Here is a 15,508-nt window from a genome sequence, read left to right on the forward strand (position 1 = left end):
ATGAGAAACTCCATCACGGCCAGATTAATGATGTGGCCAAAACAACGAAGTCGGTGTGGAAGAGGGTCGTAAAAAACATCGAACTCGTGTTCCAAGTCGTCGGAGATCCTGTCAATCATGGTGTTCATGTTGCTAGCGTTATCCATCATGAAGTATCCAACTTTTGAAGCAATCCCATATTCTCGTATGAACTCCATGATGGCTTCTGCCATGTTGTCGCCGCTGTGCTGACCTTCCAATTCTTTTATCCTCACCACAAGGGACTGCAAGCCGTGATCTTCAGTAACGAATTGAACTGTGAATCCGATTACGCCCAAACAATTTGGCGCTGTCCAATTGTCGGGAACAATGTGGATCGAGGAAAGGGCATTTTGCAGAGCTCGCTTTACAAACACCTTTTTGTTGTCGTAGCCCCATTGTAAATCATTTTTAACCGTATCACCAGATCTCGGGAGGAAGTCATCCGCAGCCGGACAAATGTACCGGATAAAGTCGCGAAAGGCAGGCTGTTCAACATGAGCAAAGGGGAGACTGCAGGCGACGGTGTAGCGGCAGTACAGCTCGCGCAGGGTGGCTTGGTCAAGTGCATCTGCCTCGGCCGTCGCCTTGCGTTTCTTGGCGGAGGGTAGGCTTTCATTGGCCAGGAATGCAGCGATGTCTCCAAGCCGATTTTGCGTGACTTCCCGCCGGATTTCTTGTCTCCCAGAGATCAAAATCTTGTGCTCCTTGCGCAAATGATTGACGATGGTGGACGATCCACCTGAGTAATTGTATTTCTTCTCTCTTTTCTTGTCGAAGCAGGGCTGGCAATGCCACCATTTCGTTCCCTTGGAATCGACCCAGGCTGCCGGAATGCTCTTGCCTTCTTCTATTCGACAATACTCCCAAACAGGAGATGCCTTTGGGCGGGAGATGCTAGGAGTTGACGAAGACGATGGTGTCAGCGCACGGGTGGCCACTGTAAGTTCAGAATCATCCAGGTGGCTGGCGCTGCCAATAGCACTGGCAGTCTCAGAGAAATCCATGATAGAAGACATGATTCAGGAGATGGCAAGTAGACAGAAGGGGTGGTGATGACAGAGCACGGTGGGAGAGAATTGTCTGGCGACTTCGATGGTGCCATGGTGGTGGGCACAGAGATTATGTAGCAGACGACTTTCTCTCTGACCATTCTGGACACATGAGAGTGGATGAGTCCAAATACCCAGACATAACTTTCGGTAGCCATTCGGGCCAAGCCGCAGGGTGCGTAATCAACGAACCACTTCCAATCGTTGGAGGCGTTGGATCCCCATCTGTGGCCCAAATCATCTGAGATCTCACTCCCCATGCTCAGCAACCAACCGATTCCTCGGTCTGGGGGCCACCGTGAAACTGCCCGCCTAGCGCCCACAACTTGGACCCACCTTCGACTTCCCTCTGCTCACAGCTCGCTGGCCAATGGCCGGCCGCTAGGGGCCAACATCCTGTCATGCCTCACGAAAAACCTTGGATCGTCGTTGCACTGTTCCACCCGCGCCGGTTTCGCGCTCTTCTCGCGCCAGCCTGGTGTCTGATGAGAATGTGTTCTTGAGTTCGTTATTCAGCTTGCGCACGTAAGGTTGAACGACGGGGGCGCGGAAGTTGAGCCTCCACATGAAGGTCTGCGGGGGATCTGCGAAGTCGCTGGCACATCCGTCCGGGGGGTGTATTTTGGCTTGGGCGCAGGTCCACGAGACCAGCGGACTCCCGTCTTCGTCGATAAAATGATATGACATGGGATAGCGAGAGTGGACGAAAATGGTTGAGAGACAAACATCTTTCAAACGGACTGGGCTTGGCTTAATCTAGGCTTTGGGTCGATCCCCCACATTGATCGTAACAATAAAGATTCACTGCGCCACGCCACGGACATGTCTCTATCGGCTGTAAATCGACGACTCGGGAATATATCTCTAATCATAGAATTGATACCAGACGGAAGCTCTCAGCACGGTAGATTCAGTGACTATATCGTAAGCAGTATGAAATATGATTCTTACGCAGAGACCTGCGTGTTTACTGGCATCTCAATTGATTTGCTGAGGTGCGTGTTACGCGAGCGAACCTACCCTACATGCGCCGGATAGGGGATACTTTGCATGCCACCTACCTGTAATGGCAGGGCTGGTATCTCTTAACGCCACCGGGCCGGTTATCGCCGCTCAGATAACATGCACTTCATCATCTCTCACGTTGCAGATATTCTTCCTGGAATCCGGCCAGGTAGCCCATTCAAAGCTATAAAATTAGATTGCTGTTGAACAGATGTAATTCTGGGATCTTGTTAGGCCGATGGTTTCAGTTGCAAGATACTTGGTTTGCTATAGATTAACGCAGTGCTGGGCGGTACCGGCTAACATATCTTAGCAGTGTGTCGAATTTTTTACCAAACGCGTGTCACGCGTTGGACGCGTTGGACGCGTCGGACGCGTTGGATCACGTAGTTGAATTGGCACTCTGCAGCAGGCCACAGATTTGGAAAGACATTGCCTGAGTCACCCCGAATCTGGACAGACTAATAGTCAGACTGTTAGTCTGGGACCCTCGGACTGGACTACTGGTCAGTTTGGTAGAAGTCAGACCGAACCATCAGTCCAGTCCAAGAGACGTAGACTGGACCGTCGGTCTAGTCCGAGAGACGCGGACTGGACCGTCAGTCTAATCCAAGAGACGCGGACTGGACCGTTAGTCTAGTCCGAGAGACGCAGACTGGACCAATAGTCCGTGGACTACTAGTCTGGACTGCAGTTTGGACTAATAGTCCAGTTTTTGGTCTGGACTATTAGGAGCTCTGCCTTACAAGAACCATTCTTCCAACCCCTTTGAGGCTATAGAGTAGCAGCCATCGCGCAAACCGCACAGGAACACACCGTCTTCCTTTCCTTGAGTCTTGTTTTTATTCCTTTACTATCTACAGTCAGATAATCCAATGATGACATGCCGCTTCAGCCCCTTCCTTGGTTTCTTGGATCAAGCAAAGCATGTCCTTTCTCTCGACCTTGCCTTGGACGCGCCTGTGCGACCTAGACCTCCTTCATCTCGTGCAGCTCTAGCTCCACTATAATTCTTCTAACTTTCGTAGGTTTTGCCCTGGGCGAGCCCTTGATGCCTCACCAACTGCAAGCTTCGCATGCGTCGGATGTATACGCTTCGTTCTTTGATACGTAGTTCTTCGCGTCTTCGCGTATCCTCCTGTGTCTTGTGCCAGTCACGAACTTTCCCTTCTTTGTGGATCTCACAGTGCACATCCTGACAACTGCGATACTCAAATGGGGACCGAAGACATTTTTCTCGTACGTCTGGTGCCAGAATTATGTGTTCATGTTGGCAGGTGCTGGTTTGGGGTGACCAATATTGTAGTTCGCTTTTGAGATATGGGTTTGCGAGAACGTTATTGGATTGCCTTCTGGGGAAGGCGTTGTGCTTGATCTTTTCGGCGAGATGGGTCTCGCAAGAGTGAATAATACAGGACGTCCATGAGATTTCGTGGTGTTGTTCATGCGTAGTGGATATCCGCGCATCGTCCCCTACTTCCCTAACTTCCTCGTATGGGTTGGCCATATTGGTCATGGCCTCTTCTGTTGATATTGCTGGGACAAAAATTGACCGTGTCTCAACATTCGGTGTCAACTCAATGCGAGTTTGGCTAGCTTTGCATTGTTCCCTCGGCGAGGTATCAATTCGTTCTACCCGTGGAGGCATTGAGGTTTGTGCTTCGTTTGTTACCATCGTGGCTGGAAAAGGTTGCGCCAGTATGGATGGGTAGCTAAATGTGTTTAACTAGATCTTCACGGTTTCCAGATTAGTATGCGGTTAGTCTCATAGCGTTATATAGCGGATGTGCTATTCACTGTTCCTCCATTCCAAAGTAGCTTACGTGTCATAAATGACAGGGACAAATAGAATTTCATGTGCAAATGCCGTTCAGTATCCCGATTGATAATTGAACACGAGGGCTGAGATGCGCGCCGGTGTCCCGAGCATGGACGTTGATGGGTAGGCCCCAGCGTCCTCCGACAAGGGGTAAAACAGCAAGGGGCCAGGATGAATAAAAGTCTGTCGGACCGAGCAAAATAGAGTTTTAAGCCTCCAAAGACAAGCTTCCAAGGAGTCGCCGCCATTAATTAATTGAGACCCACCGTAGTCAAGGGAAGAGGCTGAAACGATGTCCAAATCATACGAAGACGGTCATTTCCGAGGAGAGATGGTTACTCGTAACGAAGCTTCTATATTGCACACTGTTACTTGTAATTGTCATACCGCCCTATCGTTTAAGAAGGTGTCGGATTATCTGAATTGACCAAAAGGATCCTCGGAGATACCCCTCATATTCTAATAAGGGTATATATCCAACAAAAGGTTATAGGACTTGAACTCATAATTTCCGCCTTGAATCAGCTATCATTGTGGGGCGGGGTAAGCGGCCAGCCTTTTCGCCAGCTCCACGCTACTAAATTCCGGGTCGAGTGAAAGTTGATATTCGAGGATTATGAGTGCTAACATCAGGACATATGAAAGCGTTGTATACAGTCGATTATACAACACGGGGTTCAGAGTTGATGAGAGAAAGAGTTTTGGATGCTTAATGTAGCGTCGCTTGGGATAACCGAAGAGAGGTTAGTGTCTAACTCGGACTGTGATGGTTACGTCCTCCTAAAGGCGAGGCTGTGATCGACAATGGTACGACTTCTCAGCTGAAAAAAAATCGACAATTTCTTGCCGGGTACAATGGCTTACGAGTCTTAAGGCGGTACTATAGAAAGTCCGAAGATGATTGGCTGCCTCATGACATCGCAGTGGATATACCCCCGCGTTACTCCCCTGTACAGTTGTGGCAATGGGCCTTCTTCTTGACCCGGGCCATAGCGATGTTGCAAAGTTTCACTTGCCGGTACATATTTGACCAGATTCCCCGCGGATGATCTCCTCGGCCCGCAAGTTTCCGCTTTGCAGACCTCGGATATTTAGTCACTCGCCATACATAACGATCATAAACAAACAGCAAGAGCCGAGGCGCAGGGATTCTAGACTTCCGACGGACTGTTTCCTCCGTCAGGTTAAAGGCAGTCCATATATAGCCCATAATAACCTTTCCGCATGCAAGAAAGAAGTATTCAGTCTAAGGGGCGGTCAACTGCATGCATGATCCTGCATAATCGCAGTATGAAACCCATCCGCCTTTCCTGATAGGGAAAGAAGTGAGGTGAGCCCACTCGCGTCGGGCACGCGCATGGACCTTCGTGCCCGCGAATCCCGTTTACCCGGCCCCCTGTACCATCGTACCAGCTCCCCCCCAGAATCCCTTGTTCGAGCCACATTGGATGGCATCTGTGAGTCGGCCACTTGAAACAGTGACTGAGCCCACACTTATTTCTTTTTTGGGCTGTAGGCGTGCGGAACGGACCGCAGTCCGGGTCCAGAACAATACCACTTCGATAGGCGAGTCGGGCCGCGGGTGGGCCTAGGTTTTAGAGATACGATTACCTCCGCCATTGGTTGAGGAAACCCCTGTGGACTCTCTGGTCACATAATGGTAATAAGAACTTTTGTGTGGTCTCTGGACGATCCATCCTGGAACCTTCTACTGAACGAAAATGTCTCCGGGCGACTAGGGTTGGCACATCACTTCTAGATCTCTGGAGCCGACGTGGGGCGGGTGCGATATGATTGCCATAAGTGGATTGTACTTGAAGTGGTCGGATTGGTTTGATAGCAGCGCTGACATTGCCGCCTGGATCAACGCGAGATGGAATTCACCTGGGGAGATTGAGAGTGAAGCTTGGATAAACTCAACAAAATGGGCACAAAACCCCTTCTGTGAGACAGTCAAGAGGTTCCTCCGATGCCTCGGTTGCCGCTGATCCAATCCGTATTGCTGGCGGGAAAGAGATAATTGTTGTGTACAAGTCGTTGATTGCGAAAGTACCTCTAGGCCGGATTGGGAAAGAGAAATTGAAAAGGTTGTGAGGGCCTGTTTGCCCTGCAAACCCGAGGCGATGATGGAATTTGACTCTTGGCGCCGTAGCCACTCGTATTTTCCCTTCTTAAGAGGGAAGTTGTAAGCTATGGTAGATGTAACAGGATGCGAATGCTCTGGCCGGGTTTAATGAATGCATTAACGGGTATGGGATGAACGTACCGCGCCTCTGTCTGTTTTCGCATTTAATTACACCTCACCCTAGAGACAAAGCAAATATGGAAGTGCTTACTTAAGCCGCACAATGACTTAAAGCGTCAGCCTCAGGGGACTGTACCAGGCTCTATTTCAAGTTATAGGCTCTGGATGCAGGTTGAATCTTGCCTCGTATTGAGAAATGAGCCCCGATTATTAAGATTTACAGGCCTGATAACCGATGTCACTGCCGAACCAGGCACCGAACTGTCCGCCAGTCTATATATCAATATATATAAATGTATCACAGACTCTTGTCACGATTACTTCTTGTCTTTCCTCATTCAGTATCCAGTTACGCATTAAAATTGTTCACCCTATACGGCTATTCTCGATTCTTTATTCCCTCTGAGTCGTTGCTCATTGTAGTTACAAGGCAAACTCGACAGCCAAGCAATTCAACTTCTCCCACCCGCAAATCTTCGTTCAAGTCTATCATGATGTGCGTTCCCACAAACTCCGCATACCTCCCCACTCCAGGAATAGTGGGCATGCATGGTGTAAGCACTTCTATCCACTGTTCAAGTTTGTCTTACATTTCAGTAGAACCAGCCACGCTCGGACTGCATCAACGAGCTCGGAATGCAGGTCCAGCATGTCGCATCTGCTGAGGGTTTCCCGCCTGGACACTGCTTGTCCGTTTCCGGGACTCTGGAAAGAACAAATCTTGATTTCCGTAACACTCTGGCGGACTTTTCTGACACTTTGAGACGTCTGAACGATCAGCAAAAAGCGACTCTCTTTTGGCAAGGAATGTACGAAGGTCTTTGTGACGATTATAGGAACTTGGATCAGAGATACGAAGCAATTACGGGCAAGAATCTCATGATGAGCATTGAAATCGCGAAGATGGACGATCTGATCAAGATCCTAGAAGACAAAGTCCGTGGCATAGAGGTAAAGATGGCGAGGCGATGCAGAGAAAGCCAGTGATCCGGGAGAGTTGGGCGGGAACCAAACTCAAGCCGCTCTGTCAATGTGCATGAAGCAGTAGAGTTGGTGGCATAGAGTTCAACTACCACGTGAAGGAATTGATCTGAGTTGGTTTCAAGGTTTACCCAGCCCTTAATCAGTCCTTACTGAAAGTTCGATCCTTTGCCTAGCTTTACCAAAAAAGGGGAGAGCTTGAGAGTACGTGATCTCGCGTTCCACTGTGATTTGGTATATCCACTCATATAATTGCTGGATGTCTGAGGGCAATTGTCTCGTTACATCATCACCTGGCGTCGCGGCTTGGCTAGAGCGGTATGAAGAGGCATCGCTTGCATCGGAGAGTGTCTTGATGATTTTGAGGATATCTAGAGCATGTCTGTCATCGTTTGTCTCTTCCTTCGGCTCCTCGAGGCAGATTCAACCATCCTCAGGGACGCCGAGAAGTTTGGAGGCCTGCGTGCTCATCTCACGAATGTGGACAGCAAATCACACTCAGATTTTGGCCAGGTCTGTGAATTGTTGGTTGAAACAGTGCAACAGTTTGACATGGTGTACTTTATCATAGACAGGGTGGACCCAGTGATCGGAATGGTCTGGTCTGTCTTGGTCTCGGTCTGGTCTAGACCGCCAAGACTTGGTCTGGTCTGGCGATTTCTCAAGACCATGGTCGGACCGGTCGGACCGGTCCGACCATTAACTGCTATAAATAGATTAAGCTAAAAGGCAAATGGCGGCTGGTGGCTGAATTTTAGACCAATATGGTTAGAACAGGTCGTTTTGCTTTTTCCTCCAGGGTTCTCTGCCTTATTCCATAACAAGGGGTAATTGTCTTTTGTTAGGCAATACGTAGGAATAATTGCCTAACATAGCGTGCAACAACCTGTTTATATGTTATTGTTGTTAATAAAGTCCGCAGCTCTAATTCTGCCATCCCTATTAGCTACAATAGTCATCATCAACGTCTCTTACAGCGTCCCCTGCCCCGCCGTGATTTTCGGTCCCGTCTCTGCAGCTGATCTGTATGAGCAATACATTTCTACCGACCAACTCCATGACGGTGAGGCAAGCCGCGATGAGGCTATTGCGTACTGGCTGTCTCACTATGATTCTGTTGAGGATGATGGTGAGAGCTAAGATAATAAGAATGACGACAGTAGGATCAATGCAAAGCAGACAAATATACTTCCTTTCCTCTTTATTTTGCTTCAGCCTCTTTTCTTGGCGGTCTTGTTGGTCGGACCGGTCTGGTCGGACCGGTTATTATGTAAGCAACTGGTCTGGTCTGGTCTAGGGGTCCAGACCAGACCAGACCAGACCATTCCGATCACTGGGTGGACCGCATTTCCGGGAACTTCATGAAGGAGTTTCTAAAGAATGTCATGCTTGGGCGCACCGGGGCTAAAGTGAAGACTCTTTGCGTGGCATCGAGAAATCAGGAGATGACAGAGAAAATTGACAACCTGAGGGAAGAAATGGATGAGAAGAATTTCATCTCGTTGCGGATTGATCAAGGTCCATGGTAGGGTAAAAGAGGTCCCAATGTTGGACGAAGATATATTATATTATTTCACCCTCCTCAAAAACATCCCCAGAATGACTGATGCGAATATTACGCGGAGGTCACATAAAGTGTGGTTGTCATGTAGATGTAGAAAGATGGATGACGAGCTAAGACTACAGTTGAGGACGGGAGCATAAGGTCTCCTTTCTCACGTGATGTTACATATAATGCCAGTCTTAAGCACCAGGCCCAAGACTGGTTCTTCACGTATCAACCGTCCAAGACTTTGAGCATTTATTCCAACATGGTGGCCTTCTGGAATCTTGGGCGTCTTTCAGACTTGCACCGCTGGACTTGGTCCCTTCGATCTGGCCCCACCATGACAGGTGTCTCAACTAGATGCCAGCTCCTGGCCGATGGTGCTAAGTCGGTTGCGGATGACGCTGCTTTGCCGCTTTGTCAGAAGGCGTGTGTGGGCTACATGCCTCGCTAAATGACTGTATCTCGGACAACAGAGACACATGCCTGTAAGCGTTCCCTAGGATTCTCCGGCATGCGCCAAAATCACCCTAGTAACTGCAGCACGTCGCAGTACAAGTAGCTAGCTAAGTCCGGGGCCTGTTGGAAACAGATCTGTGGGTCTTGACAATAGTCTTGGCCAATTTGATTCATCTAATCTCTCACAATCTTCCCGCTCTACTGTGTACCCTTTTTGGGTTTTGTAATGTCCATGTAGTTTACAAGTCGCTTTCCGTTTCCGTAATTAACCGGGAATATGTTCAATCTCGTCCCTTTTTGCCTTTAGTGACCACCTGTTTCCTTAGAACAGGGCTCGAATGTATAACCACTTTCTCATACTATGGACACGGCGCCCGATGGGGCATGGGGAATCTCCCCGTTCCCCGTTAGATTGGGCTTGCAGATACCCAGTTGGCCTTGCGGCGGTCACAGACTTTGCGTGCGTTGGTCGGCTTCTGTGGGAGTGGTGGTGCGATCCCTTTATGGGACTCAAAACGACCATCATGTGCTATCCCTGTCCTACCCTCGTGGCGTAGCTCCGGTTGTGGCGGTAAATGGTGTATGTGTGGGTGTTGTGCCCAGACGTTGGAGTGTGGCTACCTTCGGCAATGTCAATCACAATTTCGTGTTGCAACCACTCAAGATTGAGAGGCATCATTGACAGCGGAGGACAAGGAAGCTACAGCAACAGAAGAGAGGCCTTGTCTCACTTATACCTAACCGGGGGCCAGGAACAAGGACTAGCGAGCTGTTCGACGTTCTGCACAACATCGAACAACCCCAATTATCACGCGAGGATGCTGCGAGCCAGCCAATCATATCGAAATCTATGATGAGTGGACGGTTCGAGAAGATTCCTTTGTATTTGATCACCTGTCTAGCCTATTTTGTGCAATGTCTGATGTGCCATGTACTTTCGAAGGACAGAGCGTTGCGTAACCTTTAAAAGCATTCATTCCCGCCCTAAGTTAGCCACGTTAGACACGTCTTTCGTATTATCTGAAAACGGAACGGTTTTACTATACGAAGTATGTGAGAACTAAAAACCGTTTCAATCACGAATCCTCTGCACCTATGATCTCCGATGTAACCCATCCCCCATGGAGATCCGACCGCTGAGGCACCACGCGCTCCCCATCAACATAGCACTGCCAGGGGCGCGCATAGAAGGACACATAGCCCTGGATGGCCTTGTACAGTGGATTCGGCGTTTCATAGGACCAAGCCCGATTCGCTATGACACATCCATCCGGCCCAATGATAGCGTAGTGCGTCGACTGTCCCTTCCACTCACACGGTGGCCGATATCCAGTTGGCGTTAAGGGGACCTTGAAAGAAGACCGAGGGAGGTAGTATTCTGGCCAAGAGGATGTGCATGTTAGCTACCTCATATGATAACAACATAAGCAAAAATGAAATGTTTTTGACTGAGATTGCAACAAAGACGAACGCACGAACAAGTAAGCACAACCGAATACAAGCACACATGATGAAAGGTAACACACCAGGTGGGCGATGCGCCTGAAGCACCCAATAAGCGTCAGTCGTCTCTGCAATCTCCAAACCATTGAAGGCAACGCGGATATGTCGATCCACTTTTTCCACCCGCGGCTGTTGCGGGAAGTCGCCAATGTCCATCCTAGGTCTCATAGTTGTCATGGTTGTCACAGTGGTCCCTGGTGGCAGTGGTTGTTGCTGTTTTCCATCCATCCTTTAAGTGTTCCAATGATTCTAAATGTCACGGCTCTAGCCAGCCAGGGGCGGCCAGGCGGTGAACGCTGGCAGAGCCGTATGCCACGGATATAAGTAGAACTGACGCAGAGTTTCAACAACTGGATAGAACTTGCTTGAAACGGGTTGCTGATATCGGTAGATTGATTTGAAAGATGACATGCTGGTGGGTTTTTCTCTCGGTGTCCCGTTGTGCAGTGAATTTGGGCTGTGAATTCCAAAACACCCCTGTTGGGGGGTACCATTGGGTTTTGAGACATCGAACCCCTGTCCGAGATTTTCATGGAATGACTTAAACTTTTCAGGTACGGAGGCCGCTCTCAAAAGTTTCCGCCCAGGAAAAAGCAGCGACAACGCCACAACGACGGAAAATACAAGGAGTACCTCAATCTCATTTGATGCTGCTAAACGCCAGTAGAGTCTAGCGGATTTTAGCCAGTAACTAAAAAGTTAGCCTCCTCTATAACCCCTGAAGTTCTGGAGGCATTAGAGAGATGCCTGCTATGGTCAATCACGGTGAGATGCATCTGCAAGTACCGACAAGGATTGAAGGGTGTGGCGTTGATTAGCTTGGGCAATAATTTTGAGAGCTTCCTCCGTACTTGGATATGTAATAGTCGGGCCCGAACTTAATTTCCCTGGTCCCCTGGTCCTTCAGTACCTAACCAGCTGAACTCTGAGACATGCGCTACCGGGGAAGTAAGATTAGTCTCCGCACGTTGAACTGGGCCTGTTGCCTCGGGTGGGGCAACTCCCTTGCCTTGGTTCCACCCAATGGCGGAGTATGCGGTGCGGAGAGCACGGAGGAGTGTTGGTCCTCGGCGTCGGCGCTAGCCCTGCAGTCTAAATGCCGGATCCCTGAGGGCGAACGATCCCAAGGTCCCCCGATTTGGGAAATCTGATCTCGACTTTGAATCTCGTTCGCGGACTCTCCGAGCATTGTTCCAAGGCAACCCCGGCGACCCGACCCCGGCGACTCAACTCAGCATCAAGGCCGATGGTGGACCCACCAAGCAGCTCGATGAGTTAGCGCCTGAAGCCGCGCGACATGGAATCTCTTGCGCCGATACCAAATTTACCTGCCCAGCCTCACGTACCAGCCTCACGTACCAGCCTCACCACGGGGGCCAACGCAGTCGAACACAGCCCGCAAGACCTCCCGTTTGTTATCTGACCTTCCCCTGGCGTGGCCAATTTACTTGTAGCGCGACGGTGATGGGCGTCATGCGCCAGGTATGGATTCTCATGTGTCCCTCATGGATTCTCATGGGTTCTCTCGATAGTCCACCGTCAGAGGTCCCGTCGTTCCACGGTCCCGTGGTTCTTCTTTGGGGGCCTAGCATGCTGCGCTTGCTCCCAATGTGTTGATCCTCCGCACATGGTCTCCATTCCCGCGCGAGGATGGTTATGTAGTCGGTTGTCCGTCTGCGTTGAGGGCGGCTGGTTTGTCGATTCACCTTCACCCAAGCCAACCATCCCAAGGTGTCAAAAACGTGGGTCCATGCAGATCTCGTCTCCCTCTCTCCCTTCGCACCGTTCCTCGGTCCCGTCACCAACAGAAAGCTGACCGCTGTCCTCTGGCATGCAGTTCTAGACTTTAATGTGTTGATTCCCATCCTGCCATGAACGTTTACGACCTTCGATAATAACCCACGACGACCGAATATCTTAGACCTCCATCTGTCCTGTCCTAGCCACCCGTTGCGCTTGATCCTTCCGTCCCGTCCTCGACAACATACCAATACCTATTCCTGTCTTGCTCTCGCCTTTTTGATTCATTACATGTGCTTCCATTGCTGCTGAGGAGCTTTTCGACTTGCCAAGGCACCCCGCGAATTGGTTCCCACTACCTTGTGAACCGATTTTTTGCACCGCCAGTGCTGGGTCCGATCTGGCCTGTATGATGCGCAATCAAAGTTGCTATGAGCGGGGATCAACTGGCTACGAGGCAAGATTACTTTCGGGCATTGCTTTCCAGTATTACTTTCCATACCTTACTTTCTATACCTACCACCCACGTTGACGCTCTCTCCTCCGACCCGCCCCTTTACAAAAGCTGCCCGAGTCCCCAGTCCTACAGCTTCGCCGATCTAAACCCTCGTCCCCCAACGCCTAAACAAACCCCGACCTCCGCTGTCTTCCCCAGTCCTGTTTTCGAAACCTCAGAGCTCAACCAACGCTCCTTTACCGACGCCGGGGGCTGGACACCCCGCTTCGCCGAGGATTACTCCGTCTTCAACTCGACCCCGGGAACCTTCCGCAGCTCCCAGGGTCCCTTTGTCGACTTCGGCCGGCCACGCCCGCCAGCCGTCACAAGAGGCTGCTGTCCACCGAGGGTCTCGCGGCCGAGATCGCAACCCATGTTAATCACTTCTCGCCCAATCCCAGCCTGCCCTTGCCTCCGGTCGATCCATCTCGCCGCCTAGCCTCGTCTCCGAATTCAGTAACTGTCCCCCAAGAATGCACCGCCAGCCTGACTCTCTGTCGAGCCCAGACCCGTCCAAGCAGCCCCAGCCATCGTTCAAGAAGCCACGGAGGGGCACTGTCACCGACTCGGAGCCCACGCAAACTGCGACACTTCCGCCTCCTGGCCGCAAGGGAGAGCGCAAGCTTACTCCAAAGATCAATATGCAAATTGATCAGAGCTTCGGCCAGCCTGACTTTACCGGGCCTCGCAGCAGCATGACATTACTGCACTAATGGCTGCCTCCGATGACAAGTTTGGAAATCCCATGTCAGCGCCCGTTGGTGCCCCTACCACCTTCTGGGACCCTTCAACCATGGGGATGGATCTGGATTTCAGTGGACCTCCGTCAAACATCTTCCAGCCGACTTCTGTCCACTCACATCGTCACACGGCATCTTTTGACTGGAACAGCGAGATCCAGCTGTTCCAGGACCCGAGCGCAGCGCTGCCGTCGACGAACCAGGGGAATATGCAACCACTTCGACAAGATCGAATCCTCGCCCCCAAACCCTCCGTTTCGCTTCCAGGCACAACAACCGTAAGCAGTGCCATGTCTGCTGCATTTGCCGCATCCATGGACGATCCTTTTGGGATAATGGCCCCCGGAGACGCTGTGGATCCTGGGCTGCTCTTTAGTCGGCCTCAAACCTCCGCCATGGAATCGAGTTTCATCCCTGTGCCAATGTCTGGGTCGGCTGAGGCAGCAATCGCACGATTGGGGTCCAGAACATCAATTGGAGATGAACTCCGCCGATCAGCTAGTGTTAAGGATATGAGGAACGGCGCGTTGCCAGATCGTACTTTCGCCAGTTCCCCTGTCAAGTCCAACCAGCCAGGACTTAGTCGAAGCTTGAGCGAAAACCGGGGAAGGAGGACTCAGAACCGACCGGTGCTCCCCAAGTTGGCCCCCGCTGCCCGGCTGGTCTCGCAGGCGAGTAGCACATCCAGCGTCGAGACTGCGAGGCCCATGGCCCGTCCCTCGGGGAGAGCGTCTCCTCTAAAGAGCCAGCACCGACTCTCGGGCCTGGCTTCGATACCTGAGCCAATGCCACAGCCTCAAACCCGCACATCTGTTAGGTTCACAATCGATTCCCGTGGACGAGCTCGCGCCGAGACTACAATCCTGCATGGTGGACGTGACTTGGACGGTACCGTTAACCACCGGCAAACTTCTCGGGAAAGGAGTCAGGGGATTGACTTGTCGTCGGGAGATGACTTGTCAACAGATGACGAGCCGATCATCATCCCAAGCCGAACCAACTCTTTCAATGCATCATTCGCCCTTCCTGACCCACTGAGGCCCGTGGGTTCCAATTTACACTCTTCGAGACGAAGCGTTAGTGATAGGAGCAGTGTGTCCAACAACCAAGGTAAGGTAAGGATTTTATTTCGCCCGGGGGGACACACCCCAGAGGGCCTTTGCGCTAAGCTATTTTCGTTTCGTACAGTTCTTCCATAATCACCCGAAGCCCCAAAATTTCACTTTTACTAACTGGTCCAATCTGGTGTATATGCCGTGACAGGCCTGCTTGAAGGCCAATTTCCCCAAGTGTTCAGCATCCTATCCTCAGCAGCTGAAGCCCGGTCTGTCAAAATGAGACTGTATGATGTTAGTAGGATTCAATCTGAATAGTTAGTGTGCCTGAGGCTTCTGGTCCATGTCAAGCCTCCCCGTTGCAATGGCAAATTTGATCGTCGCCCGTACTGCCCGCATGTCTGGTGCCCATTTGTCATCGTCAGACGCTGCCTTTCCTCCCAAGAAGAACGAGAGGTTTCCCATCTTTGCTTGTGGGCATTTCAGCATGCCTTCCCGTTGCTTTGTCCACTTTGTGCATCTGAATAGAAAATGTTTAACTGTCTCGGATGCTTGACCACATTCGCACATATCCGATTCTACTGCGCCGATGTTGTGCAGAAAGCTGTTTAGTCTTGCCATTCCGGTGCGGAGCTGGATCAGCACATCTGCTTCTTTCCTCTTCAGCAGGTCATATATAGTACGGGTATGCTTGCCAGGGAGTGCCATGTCTATCGTCGTCGAGTATTTCCCAGCTCTTCCTGGCGGCATTCTTGTTTGCTGCTGCTTGGTTATGACTAGTCTTATCCTCGTGGATCTTGCTTGATACAGTGGTATATCTGGTCTGCAGTCTCTTTCAGTGGCCCGCCG

At 50.8% G+C, this 15,508-nt stretch overlaps 7 protein-coding genes across 7 annotated transcripts; 3 read left to right on the forward strand and 4 right to left on the reverse strand.

Moving 5' to 3' along the window:
• Positions 1 to 3,090: 3,090 nt before the first annotated feature.
• BGZ61DRAFT_524135 (uncharacterized protein) lies at positions 3,091 to 3,764 on the reverse strand (the record flags this gene model as incomplete). Its single annotated transcript, XM_046252626.1, has 1 exon — positions 3,091 to 3,764. Exon 1 carries the CDS (start codon positions 3,748 to 3,750, stop codon positions 3,091 to 3,093), a length of 660 nt encoding a protein of 219 aa, XP_046094522.1. The 5' UTR covers positions 3,751 to 3,764.
• Positions 3,765 to 5,629: 1,865 nt separating this feature from the next.
• On the forward strand, positions 5,630 to 5,964 carry BGZ61DRAFT_467327 (uncharacterized protein). Its single transcript, XM_046247761.1, has one exon. It carries the CDS (start codon positions 5,685 to 5,687, stop codon positions 5,880 to 5,882), a length of 198 nt encoding a protein of 65 aa, XP_046094523.1. The 5' UTR covers positions 5,630 to 5,684; the 3' UTR covers positions 5,883 to 5,964.
• A 513-nt stretch (positions 5,965 to 6,477) lies between these two features.
• On the forward strand, positions 6,478 to 7,553 carry BGZ61DRAFT_467329 (uncharacterized protein). Its single transcript, XM_046247762.1, has 2 exons — positions 6,478 to 6,635; positions 6,740 to 7,553. The coding sequence occupies exon 2, from the start codon at positions 6,776 to 6,778 to the stop codon at positions 7,124 to 7,126; it is 351 nt and encodes a 116-aa protein (XP_046094524.1). The 5' UTR covers positions 6,478 to 6,635; positions 6,740 to 6,775; the 3' UTR covers positions 7,127 to 7,553.
• Positions 7,554 to 7,587: 34 nt separating this feature from the next.
• On the reverse strand, positions 7,588 to 7,791 carry BGZ61DRAFT_373142 (uncharacterized protein; the record flags this gene model as incomplete). Its single annotated transcript, XM_046242229.1, has 1 exon — positions 7,588 to 7,791. One exon carries the CDS (start codon positions 7,789 to 7,791, stop codon positions 7,588 to 7,590), a length of 204 nt encoding a protein of 67 aa, XP_046094525.1.
• A 2,410-nt stretch (positions 7,792 to 10,201) lies between these two features.
• Positions 10,202 to 10,784, reverse strand: BGZ61DRAFT_373196 (uncharacterized protein; the record flags this gene model as incomplete). The annotated part of the gene is made up of 2 exons (XM_046242233.1): positions 10,202 to 10,503; positions 10,652 to 10,784. The coding sequence occupies 2 exons, from the start codon at positions 10,782 to 10,784 to the stop codon at positions 10,202 to 10,204; spliced, it is 435 nt and encodes a 144-aa protein (XP_046094526.1).
• A 1,215-nt stretch (positions 10,785 to 11,999) lies between these two features.
• Positions 12,000 to 12,646, reverse strand: BGZ61DRAFT_193392 (uncharacterized protein). The gene has a single exon (XM_046237829.1). It carries the CDS (start codon positions 12,491 to 12,493, stop codon positions 12,044 to 12,046), a length of 450 nt encoding a protein of 149 aa, XP_046094527.1. The 5' UTR covers positions 12,494 to 12,646; the 3' UTR covers positions 12,000 to 12,043.
• Positions 12,647 to 12,780: 134 nt separating this feature from the next.
• BGZ61DRAFT_510927 (uncharacterized protein) lies at positions 12,781 to 14,977 on the forward strand (the record flags this gene model as incomplete). The annotated part of the gene is made up of 5 exons (XM_046252087.1): positions 12,781 to 12,854; positions 12,943 to 13,156; positions 13,195 to 13,320; positions 13,556 to 14,714; positions 14,868 to 14,977. The coding sequence occupies 5 exons, from the start codon at positions 12,781 to 12,783 to the stop codon at positions 14,975 to 14,977; spliced, it is 1,683 nt and encodes a 560-aa protein (XP_046094528.1).
• Between the last annotated feature and the right edge of the window lie 531 nt (positions 14,978 to 15,508).

This window comes from Ilyonectria robusta (assembly GCF_021365365.1).
Source record: "Ilyonectria robusta strain PMI_751 chromosome Unknown BGZ61scaffold_57, whole genome shotgun sequence".
NCBI classification, from domain to species: domain Eukaryota; kingdom Fungi; phylum Ascomycota; class Sordariomycetes; order Hypocreales; family Nectriaceae; genus Ilyonectria; species Ilyonectria robusta.

What these genes read in the sequence shown, in the direction of transcription:
- BGZ61DRAFT_467329 (XM_046247762.1), top strand. Translation starts at nt 6,776, where the DNA reads ATGCAGGTCCAGCATGTCGCATCTGCTGAGGGTTTCCCGCCTGGACAC.
- BGZ61DRAFT_467327 (XM_046247761.1), top strand. Translation starts at nt 5,685, where the DNA reads ATGATTGCCATAAGTGGATTGTACTTGAAGTGGTCGGATTGGTTTGAT.
- BGZ61DRAFT_193392 (XM_046237829.1), bottom strand. Translation starts at nt 12,493, where the DNA reads ATGGGAATCAACACATTAAAGTCTAGAACTGCATGCCAGAGGACAGCG.